General features: G+C 39.3%; 1 protein-coding gene across 1 annotated transcript in view; it reads left to right on the top strand.

The window, feature by feature from the left end:
- Nucleotides 1-4734: 4734 nt before the first annotated feature.
- Nucleotides 4735-11951, top strand: part of LOC138012792 (uncharacterized) — a 13254-nt gene continuing 6037 nt past the window's right edge. The window contains exon 1 of the mRNA XM_068859680.1: nucleotides 4735-5234. Coding sequence (XP_068715781.1) covers nucleotides 4871-5234 — 364 coding nt within the window. The 5' untranslated portion in view covers nucleotides 4735-4870. The remainder of the gene's footprint in view (nucleotides 5235-11951) is intronic.

Here is an 11951-nt window from a genome sequence, read left to right as displayed (position 1 = left end):
TTAGGCAGCTACTAAGCCAAGAAAAAAAATATATCCACTTGGGTGGACTTTCAGAGAGATCTAAGGTCTATAATTCCTTCTTAATTGTTAATTCTAGGAAAAATCACCTTTGCAAGGTGATTGGGTTGATACAGGCTCATGGAATCCTCATCTGGGACGCAAGTAGACTAACAAGCAGTATGTTGATAGCTAGGGTCCTTTGCCCTATCAAACGTTGCTTGTGATCGACACCCTACGGAGTTAAACCAGCCCAGGAATCAGTCCTATAGCACCTGATTCAGCGTGAATCCAGAGTTGAGACATCCTGAACGAGGCGGACATTAAACGAGATTATATGCTTTGACAACCAGTTACACCCGGTTAATTACAACAGATCCTTGCCTGCTTAACTGGGATTGAATTGTAAAAACCGGCGTTAATCCGCAGAAATACCGTGGATTTTGGTCAAAGAATTTGCCCCATCCGACCGACCGCCTTTGATGCACCACCACACACTACAGATCATTACATTTGCACAAACGCTGACAAAATATGGAATTTTTTTTACCAACGTTTTGCCAGGACTGCCTAAAGTGATGTAACATCATTACAGGCTGTGCAGAATTTTCCTTTTTATCAAATTTATTAAATTTGCAATCACGGGCAAACAAGAGCTTTACCCTTTTATATCTTAAGAAAGATCAGTCAGATAGCAGTTTTATATAAATTCTTTCATGGACTAAAATGTTTTCAGGGCTAACAAACTGACGCACTTCTAGTTTTTGTTATTGCCCTCTAAACCAGATTTCTGAGCTTTCAGGCTAAGCTGAATTAAACATTCTACGCCGTCCTGTCGGCATGATTGTCAGTAAATAGCCAATAAAGTTCATTTTTGCGCGAAAACACTTTCTCCTCAGCCGCGACAGTCAGAAATCTTTATATTTCCACGGAATCAGTCAACTTGAGGTTTGCAACTTTACCCGGTACAACACTATCGACTCTTTAAACCGCCGCCTGGGGCTCCTTGAAAAATATCCGAGTCAGTGCAATGTTTACGTCAAAAATATAAATTAATGTTTGATTTATAATAGTAATGAAGTTTTAACTGTAATTATCGCTGGGGTACTAAACGAGGACGCTGTACAGGAGTCAAATCAACCATAGGTTGATTTTTGAGAAGAGGGGAAAATCGGAGGACCCGGAGAAAAACCTCTCGAGGCAAAATACACGTGATCGGAGGCTGAATCACACGTGTGTTTGGGATTCGAACCCAGGGCCACTCTGGTAGGAGGCGAGAGCTCTCACAACTGCGCCATCCCTGCTTTCGACGTGAAAGATAAAGACTTAAAACTGCAATTGCAGGTACTCTAGTATGCGAGTATGCATTATCATCGGGGCGGGCATGGTTGATATACAAAGTAAGCCTGAAAAACTTGAACTAAACTGATACAGGCTGTCATGGAGTGGTGTCCCGTTTTTCATGTTGGAGACTGACGTCATTTAGGTTGAGTCCCAATTTAGGTTGAGTCCCAACTGATTCTCGCTTAGAATCAAACCAACGGAATGTTCAAGGAATATGTACCGACCGGAAAGGAAGGTTTATTAAAGGATCATACGATCGCCTTGAGATATATATAGGGCAAATAAACGCCTGCATGAAGCTCCTGCATGGCATTGCGAAAACTCAAGGTTGCATTAACCGCAGACTAAGCCAATTTAAAGTTCAAGGAAGATTAATTAAGGATGAGTCCCCCTCTTTTTGAAATCACTGAGCTATACCTCAGAGTATTGGTGAACTCCGTGATTCAGGTCGTGGTGGAAAAAGCATGCTTCTGAGTTCTCGAGATTCTTGGCAATCCGAGGGACTTAAGACGATAACGCAATTCAAAACATATTACGCCTTAGGAGGAGTAACTTCCTGAGGGCTTAATCTGTTGGTCGCAAAGAATCTCTCGTGTCGTTGGTGTCCTCGCCCAGTCGGAGGTACCCACCGATTTGTCAAGTTACTGGATTATCAGTTTTGAAGAGCTATCAAGAACACATTCGGTTCACATTTAATTTTCATCTAATTACTCGTGCTGCAGGCAGCGCAAAACTTGAGGAACTAGAAATTCAAAAGGTTAGTTTTTTTCTCAGGCTCCGAAAAGGCTTGCTGTTTTTTTTACTCCAAAATCTGAACTTAGTTGGGATTAAATTTCTGTAAGTGTACACCTGCGCTCCAGGCAATGTTACACCAAAACTTGATTTCGCCAAATACGTATCGGGTGACGGCTTCGTAGTTCTATCTAAAGTCATCTTCACTGAAACCATTGCATTTTTGGAGACTGTCTGCCTGATTTCTTCACAAAAGTATCCCCCTTTACATTAATTCTTGAATTATTAAACATATGATAAGACTACAAACTGAGACAAACTGCACTTGATACTAACTGCTCTGCGTGCACAAACAAACGTGTACCACACGCTGATAGCAAAAACAACACTATGATAACTGTTCAACAACACTTGATCTCAGAATTCCCATTTTGAGGACATGGTATTACCTGCAATGTTGTAAATGATTTAGTAGAATAGTAGTACAGTTTGGTTATCAATTAACAAAAAACAAAAAAGGCTAGAATTACAGAACAAGGTTTTGTTTTTGTTCTCTCCGTGAATGTAAGCCGGGACTCCACATTGTCTTATAGGAACAGAGATGGTATTTTTTAAAAATGTTTCTTTCAGTTAAAATGATTGAGAAGAGTTTCATTTATTGTTCAGTGTTCGTTCACAACAAAAGGTGGAGATGGCAATTAAAATAGCACCTTAAAAATACCACATCATTATCATTAACATAACGAATATGGGCTCAGGAAACTGCCATATTTCGCAGAAACGCGAATGATGCTGCCAGAAGTTGGGAAGCTCCTAAGAGAGGAATATCGCCGAACAAGCGGGGATCGGTCAGAAAAACCACAGGAGATCGGCCTGCAGCCAACACGGTTGTGGGATACTTCCTTGGACTGAGCATTAATTAAGTGATTAAGAATGTACGTAATGATATGGTTGATGTGTGATAATATTCATACGGTGTTGTATGTAACCTGGATCTGAGAGGAAAAAAAAGTAGATTTTTTTTCTCGGCCTTCGCCTGCTGCGAGGTCAGATGTAGTTGGGAATCACCTGATTAAAAATGCACATCACCCGTAGTCACGAATTCAACCCGGCAATACTGAAGTGGTTTCATCAGTTACAATCGAGTGGCCTGCTTGTAAGGCAAGTTGAAACACGACCTGTTAAGACTTATTCATAAGTTTATTCACATAATTCAGTGATAATTGCGAACAAAGTCATCATTTTCAATTCAACTGAATCTGGCACTTTTAGACAAATTTCGGTTTGATGCGGCCTTTTGACCCTTTAAGATTATTCAAATTGAGTAAAGCAAATAGTTTCGATGTATTAGTTTGATGTTTCATTTGTCATCGGCTTTTGCAACAAGACTGAAACCGACATCCTTAATTAACAAGGTTTTGATAATTGTTTATAAAAGGCCATAAAACTCACTTCCATTTTGGCTTAATATATACAAACAATGCTTCGCTTTGGTGAACTTTGATTTATGCAAGTGTTATCCAATCCAAATTATAAATGACATAAATTATCTTTGGCTGCATGGGTACTGACCACAAAAGTTACCATTTTTATAATGAAAGGGCGGATAGAAGACGGTGTGAAAACCTGGGGGTATGTTGTAAAATCAGCCCAGCTGTGGCACAATGGAAGCCAGATTTGATAGATCTCAAGTTTCTTCCTGTTGGCATATACCCCTTGTCATATGGCTGGTTAACTATTTAGCAAGAGTTTTTACTGCAATAAAGCTGTGAGGGTTGAAGTTTATCCACGGCGCGAGTGGGTGATTTCAAGGATAGTAGCATTGCAGAATGGACCCAAACAACATTGAATTTGAAATGAAGCACCTATCATAATAGTACATTGACAGAGATAATTATTTAACCTTTGTGGAATATTGTCAGTCAGAATAGAAATGACTTAAGGAATGGTCTGCCTTTGACAATTCCTTGAAGAGTTCTTCAGAGAGAGAGACCCTCCAATCCGGACTACTTACTTTTGAGAGAAGATTTAAGACTCTTTTAAATTTTCACAAAATGGGCTTTATGTTGAACCAAAAAACAAAACAAAAAGCAATTAAACGTGAATACAAAGAACCGATCACCAAATAAGATCTTCAAATTGTTTGAGCTGTTTGAGAAAAAGTGAAAACGCTCCCCAGCAGAGATGTTTGTGTCGGGCACTGCACACCTATCAAATTGCATTTCAATTAAAGTACTTGTAGCTATTTACGAGTCCGGTCATCTGCAAGTATTTCCCTTTTTAGATTAAAAGTTTATCATCGAAGATACTTCATCGACGCTATTCTTTCATAACTGCAGGTCAAAAGCATTATTGAATATCTAATACATTTTTAGCAAGTCATCGTTTCCTGTAATCCGGCAAAGTTACTGTACTCTAGCACGTAACAAATCGTGCGACTGATCGCACGATCCATCAACAACCAATCAAACGAAAGCGTTTCCTGAACGCAGCTTGTGTAACTGTCATCGAAACACGTCGGCAAAGGAGGTAGCTAACTTTTGACGAGGTAGTCCTCCCATCTGTGATTGGCTTAGATATCTTCCCGAGAAAGCGATAACTTTAAGCCTTGTTTACAACCTCTTGATCTCTGATAGGATCTCGAAAGCACGCAGAGAAGCAACAGCAATACGCTTTTCACGACCTCTTACGACCTTCACTGACAGCTCGACAACAATATAAATAAGCTTCCGAAATAGAAGCGCGGGCCAGTTGACGAAGCTCCCTTAATCAGCGTGCGTCTCCTAGAGAACGAAAGATGGACAAAGCAAGAAGTTTGGTTCCTGGGTCGTATAAAACGTGGTTATATAACGCTGCACTATTCGCTCTGATTTGCGCAGCTTTTGCTGCTGGAATTATCATAGGACCGATGGTATCTTCGACAGGATGCAAAGGTGTACAGGAGGTTCACTGTACCCCACATGCAACAGCGCGGGAAACGAAAACCGCGGTCGACTCTGGATGTGTTTCCTCAAAAGACCTTCAGGCCTTCATGATGGAATGGAATCAGTCCTTACGCTCTATTAACGAAAAGATGGTGAATGCATCCAGACACAGAATCAATCCTTTCATTAGGAAAATGTTAAGAGCGAACAGTGAAGCTACTAAGCAGGCGTTACAAGGTAAAGTATTGTCACATGTATCATACACCTTAAGTGCATTTTTAAAACTTTTTGACAAGATTTATATGTCATTGCCCCTTTATAATTTATAATTGTCAGTGATTCAAACCTCATTTTGAACCATGCAAACAGAAATTCGGGGAACAATTTGAAATCATCGGTTATCCGAAAAATTTATTTGTGCCCCAAATTTAACGTCGAATTTCATTGTCTGATGCGGTTAGAATTTTAGCCAAGTCAAGGGTACAAAAAGTCAAAGAGGCATTAAGATTTAATCATGATGTTTTCACGTCTTAGCTCTTAATCTTTGAATCTCTTTTGCATTCCTTTGCGAAAAAAAAAACGAAAGAAAGCTTTATGCAAAGGCTGAGAAACTCGACCGTTGACTTCGAAAGTACACACAGCGCGCCGGAAATGCGTTATTGTTACAGATGAAACGAGTTATTTAATCTCAAACCGCGAGGTGGTGTTGTTCACTTTTTAATAAGAGGGTATCATTTTCACTACAAAAATAGACACAAATTGAGATTCCAAGGGGAATTATTTTACTACATGTTGATAATATCTATGAGATTCGATGAGTTGCGAATGAACCGTGTAGGACGCTGAATATATGCATAATGCCGCGGGTACTTGCAACTGAAAAATCTGGTCTAGATATCAATACATACAGTCGGGTTTACTAGTGGATTTTACGATATCGCGCGTTGTGATCTATTTAATACCGAAAGGTAGAAACGTGAATCAAATTGTACCCTACATTAATTATATTGGAACAAGAACCAAAGAATTCTGAAACTGCATGTCAAATCACCTAATTATTTGATGATGGCGATGATGGTGATGAGTGCTATAGAGTTTATAGGGTCATATATTGTATCTATAAAATCGAATGTTAAATAGAATAAAAATGGATAAAATACATACAATCCAGGAGTGCACCGAAACAAGAACTCTAAATCTAAGAGAAGAGGACAAACAATATTTACATTTCGAGAAGCAGTTAAATATAAGTAAAAATCTGTTGTGGTAATCGATGTTACAATATAATTAAAATATAAGAGTCCCAAGTTGTCTTTCAATTTGGATGGTTATCAGTGATTTGTAGTTTTCGTCCACAACTGAGAAAATATTGACTGATTAAGAGAAACACCTCATGTTCTCTTGCCGATTAAAATGTCCCTTAGTTAGTTGTCCGAGTGAGCCCTGGGCATCAATTTTGTACAATATCAGAAAAACTTAGAACAAGGCCGGAAAATGGTCATGTTTAACTGTGATTTTGCGGCTGGGCCCAATTAATGTTTTGACACCCATTCATACCAATTCGGGTTAAAAAAAATAATAAACAAACCCCTGGGGTCTATTCCAGGCCTCTGCTTATCGCGACAGTAATTTGTTTCTAATCTTTGATCCCGCATATCTACTGATTCAGAACCTACAGCAGCGTTTTCATCTCTTGTGCGATTAAACGAGCGATTAAATACTTTGATGAGGCCAATCTAAAGTCTTCTATAGCTGTTATCTTCAAAACAGAGGTTCTTTTATCAGTGACTATCGTTGTGACCTCTTTTTAAATCCTGCAACTATTTATATAATTTCAATTCGCAATTTCCCCTTTTCAAGGAGCCTCAACAAACAATGTTTCCGGTCATCTCTTACACAACCTTCAAATATCTGAATTACGTATCCCGAATCTAATTGCTCTGTGCTTTCTCCCACTGCGTGGTACTTGGATTGTCAATTTTTCATTACTTAAAAGTGAGTCGAGATCCGGTATCCAATTTTAAGCCAAACAAGAAAAAAAAAGTGGCCATACACGATTCACTTAACATCTTTCCTTACTTCAACTCCGTAACCTAAATTTGTCAATTCTTGAATTGGTGTGCTCTAAAATTCAAGTCACGATAAAACAGTCACAATTTTTCTACTCTCGAAACATAAAACGTAGGTGTGTTGTTTCGTATTAACAAAGCTGTGAAGCCTGATCTCGGTCAGTAAACCATAAAACAACAAGGGAAACCATCGGCGAAATTTACAGATTTCCTTGTTTCAGATCGTTTCCAGCCGATTTTATCTTGTTGAAAATTGTCCAGGGTTAGGTGACTTAGCCAGTTGCGCTTTAACCTTCTAATCACAATCATTTTTTTCTCTTTCTTTTGGGTGGGTCATGTTATATTAGTTCAAGTAAGTCGTCTTGAAGTCTCGGCCTTGGAGTCTCGACCTCTCTCATATTTTTAAGTCTAAGACTGTTAATCCTCTCCTTGAAGCAAAAATCTTTAGTCGCGTCTAATTTGCGAACGACTAGCGTAAATATTTTGATCTTGAAAACCTGAAAGTAGCAGTGCTTTGTTTCGTAACTGATCTTTATGGGAAATCGCCCAAATTTCCGCAAGAGATTCAGCATTTACGTGAAACGAGAGACAGGAAACAAGGCATGGAGAGTCCCTTATTCTAAAACATCTCGCTTCTTTGGGAATGGGGAGCTGACAGGCAAGAACTTGAATGAGCTTCAATCCAACAAACGTCTTCTAATGCAAATTTCAGAACGACGTTTTCCTTTTGCCTTTCAAGCGATTCTAAATAATACTGCTTTCAAGAAATGTTGTTGCTATCAGAAATCAGACCTTCCTCCGGAAACCCGGTGATGCTTGATTCTTTTGGACATAAAAAATCACCGTAGGAATGTAATTTGAAGCAAAGAGTTTCAACACAAACTACTAAGTGTAAATACGAAACACCTCCACCGGTCGGCATCTGTTAATAAATATCAACACAGCAGGAAGATCTTACATCATTGGGGAGGTGAGGATGCAAAGCTTTACTCTTAAGGCACTTGATCTCAGGGTTTGTAATAACCGTATTTTGACCTCTACACGATTTCTTCTTTATATAATTTCTAATAAAAGTATGGCTGTGAGGAGGGATGAAAAGTAAGTTAAGTTAATGATATGTCGGTTGTACGTGATGATTACTGCGTCGAAAAGAAGTCTGTAATAACAATTACTATCTAAACCTTGCGTAAAGGGTGGTTTCATCGGGTGACCTCCTCGGACCAAAATCATCTCTACCGCCGTCACTCATCACGGCTTGTTTTATCTCATGAAGCGTGTTCTGGTTTTATCGCGTGATGTCAGAGATCAACAAGTCATCAGTTAGAGCCACTTCATGCGCATCAGGAAGTCAATACTCTTGTCCCTTGGAGCTTTTCACACACGCAAACTAGCTTAGTAATCTTCTCTTCGCACGAAAGAGTCGAATGCTATATGATCAAGTTTCCAAACTCAGCAGGATCTCAAGAAATCCCAGACAGCATTCATTTGACGTTTCAAAGTAAAATGACTTTATCCACTGACCGAGTCAAAGGGGTACGAAGAAACGGAAAATTCCTCAACAGTACCGTAACTCTCGAACTTACTTCTAATCTGAAAATTACTTTGATCCCGACCTAATCCATAGTTTTTGGGCGTAATAAATGAGACAAATTAAAAAGATCTAAAAGCCTTTGTTTGTATAGCTCACACAGTTCAGAGCTTTCATCCTCAAAAGTTACAAGTTCCATAGGACTGATTGTTTATTTTGTGAGTGAGTGTTAAAATACTTCCCGGCTTAGAAAGGCTTATTACTCACACAGCCTCTAACTTCAAAATCACTTAAGCCGCTATTTCTATTTAAGTCTTAGCGTGCTGAGGTTAAGAAATTAAGTAGGCAAATTTCTGAACTTGCAAATTATGAAAGAAGAATTTCCTGCTTTCTTTTGTCCTTTAAACCTCAAACTTTCTGCCTCAAATGCGTCCCGCAGTTTCATATGAATGATACGTGCCACAACTTCAGTTTTGCAACACATTTTAAATGACATTGTACGACGTAAAATGGATTGTTACAGTAGAAATCATCGGAGATTAGCTATTTGTTCAGTCAGAAAGGCGGCGTGGTTTTCAGTGATCGAACGCGTTTTACAAGAGAATCAGTCAAAATTTCCACCGCTAACTGAAAAAAGATTATTTTCTCAAACCTCCGGATCTTCTGATCGAAGATTAGAAAAGGCTGCGCCAGATTTTGAAATATTTGCGACTGTTCTTGGCAATGTCCTCCAAAACGCGACCAACATCCTTATTTCTTTAATTGTGGGAGCTTTCACTAAAGGTTGAGCAATACGATAAAATAGGATATTATAAGACTGAGTTAAAAGGAAGAGAAGTGTCGAAAGAGTGTGATTATAAACCTATTAATGTAAACCAGTTATCGGCAATGGGTGCACTCAATAATGCTTCCTGTGTTTGGGCTTACGGCTTCAAGGGTTTCGTCTCAGATGTATTGCAAAAGTGAGCTCTTCCATAGGCAGCCCAAGTTCGCGTCACTAGAGAGCGTGTAATAATTGATTACTAGTGGAAGATGACCTTTGAGTAAAAGCGGTGTTGCGTTACAGGCAGCCGTTGAGAATTTAAACGCGTTGTAAGACTTTGTATGGGAAATAAAATACCGAAGATTATGAAGCCTAAAAAACGCTCAATTTAACGTTCATTCAATAAAATGAATAAAAATGACTTACCTCTGGTGTTTTTTGTGCCTTTTGGAGCTTATTTTACCGTTTCGGGAATTCCGTGTTTTCAATGTTCTAAGAATGAATCATTGAATGAACGTTAAATTGAGCGTTTTTTAGGCTTCATAATCTTCGGTATTTTATTTCCCATACAAAGTCTTACAACGCGTTTAAATTGCCTGTAACGCAACACCGCTTTTACTCAAAGGTCATCTTCCACTAGTAATCAATTATCACACGCTCTCTAGTGACGCGAACTTGGGCTGCCTATGGCTCTTCAAACCCCTGTCCTGATGGGTACGGAAAAATACAAGATTGTCTCGAGAAACAATAGAAATACCTGGTTTAAATTAAACCTAGGCTTGACATGCGGTGACTGGGCTTAGAAAAAATATGTGCACGTTGTCCTTTTGCCATATCGATAAAGACGAAAGCATCCGTTCTCGCCAGCCGAATGCAACTTCGTGTAACGATTCAAGTACGTGTAAGACAGTGGTGAATTGTTTGAGACAGGACAAGTGCAAGATTCCAGAACGGGGCTCGGCTCACGCTAATAACAAAAAACAACAACACAAAAGAAGACTGAAATTAAGCTAGAGCCGGTTAGACAAGGTAGCAGGCTTTGGATTGGTGCGTGTTCTTTGCTGAATTTAAAGCAATTTCCAGATGGGTTCTTATTATTCGTAACGTACAAGACCAAGTCTTTAAAAAGGGTGACAAAATTGTCTTAATGTCTTGACATTTTGTAGCGCCCTTGCAGAGTGACTTGTAACGATGAAAGGTAGTTTACCAGCTTCGAGTTCCATTCAAGACTATATATCATTAAAATCTTTCAGGATCAGTATTTGTAACGTTTGTGACGTTTCCCGCCAAAAACTCAGTAGCTTTCCAATGGTCTTCATGTGTATTAATATTTAATTGTTCTACGAATTTGTCCGGCGTCTTGGGCTCCATAGAAGAGAAAAACACAAGTGTTGTCGGCCCAAGAAGATAGTGGTAATTAACGACCTCTGAATGGGAATTAACTTACAATCTTCAGGATTTTAGGTATACTGTTATTTCATATAGAGAGAGTTTCAATCGAGTGTCGGAAAACCAGAACCAAAGTAATTACCTCGGCCAATCAAAAGGACGGAGACAATCCAGTAGACCAATCAAAACTCGAAGGAATTACACGTAGCCGACACAAAGCGCGAGAAAATGTGCCCGCGCGAGGCACGATTGGTCTTAGTTTTACTTCTGATTGGTTGAAAAAGTGGCGCGAGAACTTTGAACCAATCACTGAGTGAAGTAATGCAAAACCAAAGCAATTCGCTAATTACTTTCGACACTCAATTGAAAACCGCTCTAGTAAAATGGACACCATGATGTAGATTCCAAACAATATCAACGTTTGGCGCCATGGCAGACATAAGCTAAGTAAATGGCATTATCCATTCACGGCTGTCATGGAAACCGCGCCAGACTGTTAAATTAATCTTTTATAGGCTATTTTGTCGGAATTACTAGAATTGAAAAGTGGATACTTTGACAATAAATATTGTACTCGGAATACGCGTTTTGAAAAAAACTTATTTAGGGTTGTACTCTTTCTATCACGACTCGGAATTGCTTGGAAACATGCCAGTCCTCTTATATGAAGAGTCCCACCCGTGTTATATTTTTTTCAAAGAACAAAATTGTTGACAAGAGTAAACGAGGCCATGATTACTAAATGGTTAAGGCCTTTTCAAAACGGCGTCTTGGCGCTGTAAACAAACGTAGTTCCTTGACCATTACTGGTACCGGGTCTTGTCGTGTCGTGTAAAGTTTACACCTTTTATTTGTTGATGGGGCGTCCCTCTCCGAAAGTAGAGCGACGAATTTTAAGAGGGTGCCACAACAAACAGTGAAAAGAAAAAAGGAACGAAACTTTATTTAAGTCACTGGAGCACTTATTGTGGACACTGTAAACTGAAGTCAGCAATTTAACGCAAGTCAAATCAAATGTTGATTCAGTTTAAGGAGAGGAGAGTACCCGGAAAAAAAACCTCTTGGACGAGAGTAGAGTACACAACCAAGAAACTCAACCCGGCCACGTATGATGCCGAATCTACCTGGGAATTGAACCCGGACCACATTGGTGGGAAGCTAGCGCTCTCAGCCTTACTCCAACCCTGCACCAGTGATCGTGAAAT

The sequence above is a fragment of the Montipora foliosa genome, chromosome 8 (assembly GCF_036669935.1).
Source record: "Montipora foliosa isolate CH-2021 chromosome 8, ASM3666993v2, whole genome shotgun sequence".
Classification (NCBI taxonomy): domain Eukaryota; kingdom Metazoa; phylum Cnidaria; class Anthozoa; order Scleractinia; family Acroporidae; genus Montipora; species Montipora foliosa.
The sequence above is the reverse complement of the archived record's forward strand: the minus strand, read 5'-3'. Positions and strand labels throughout refer to the sequence as shown.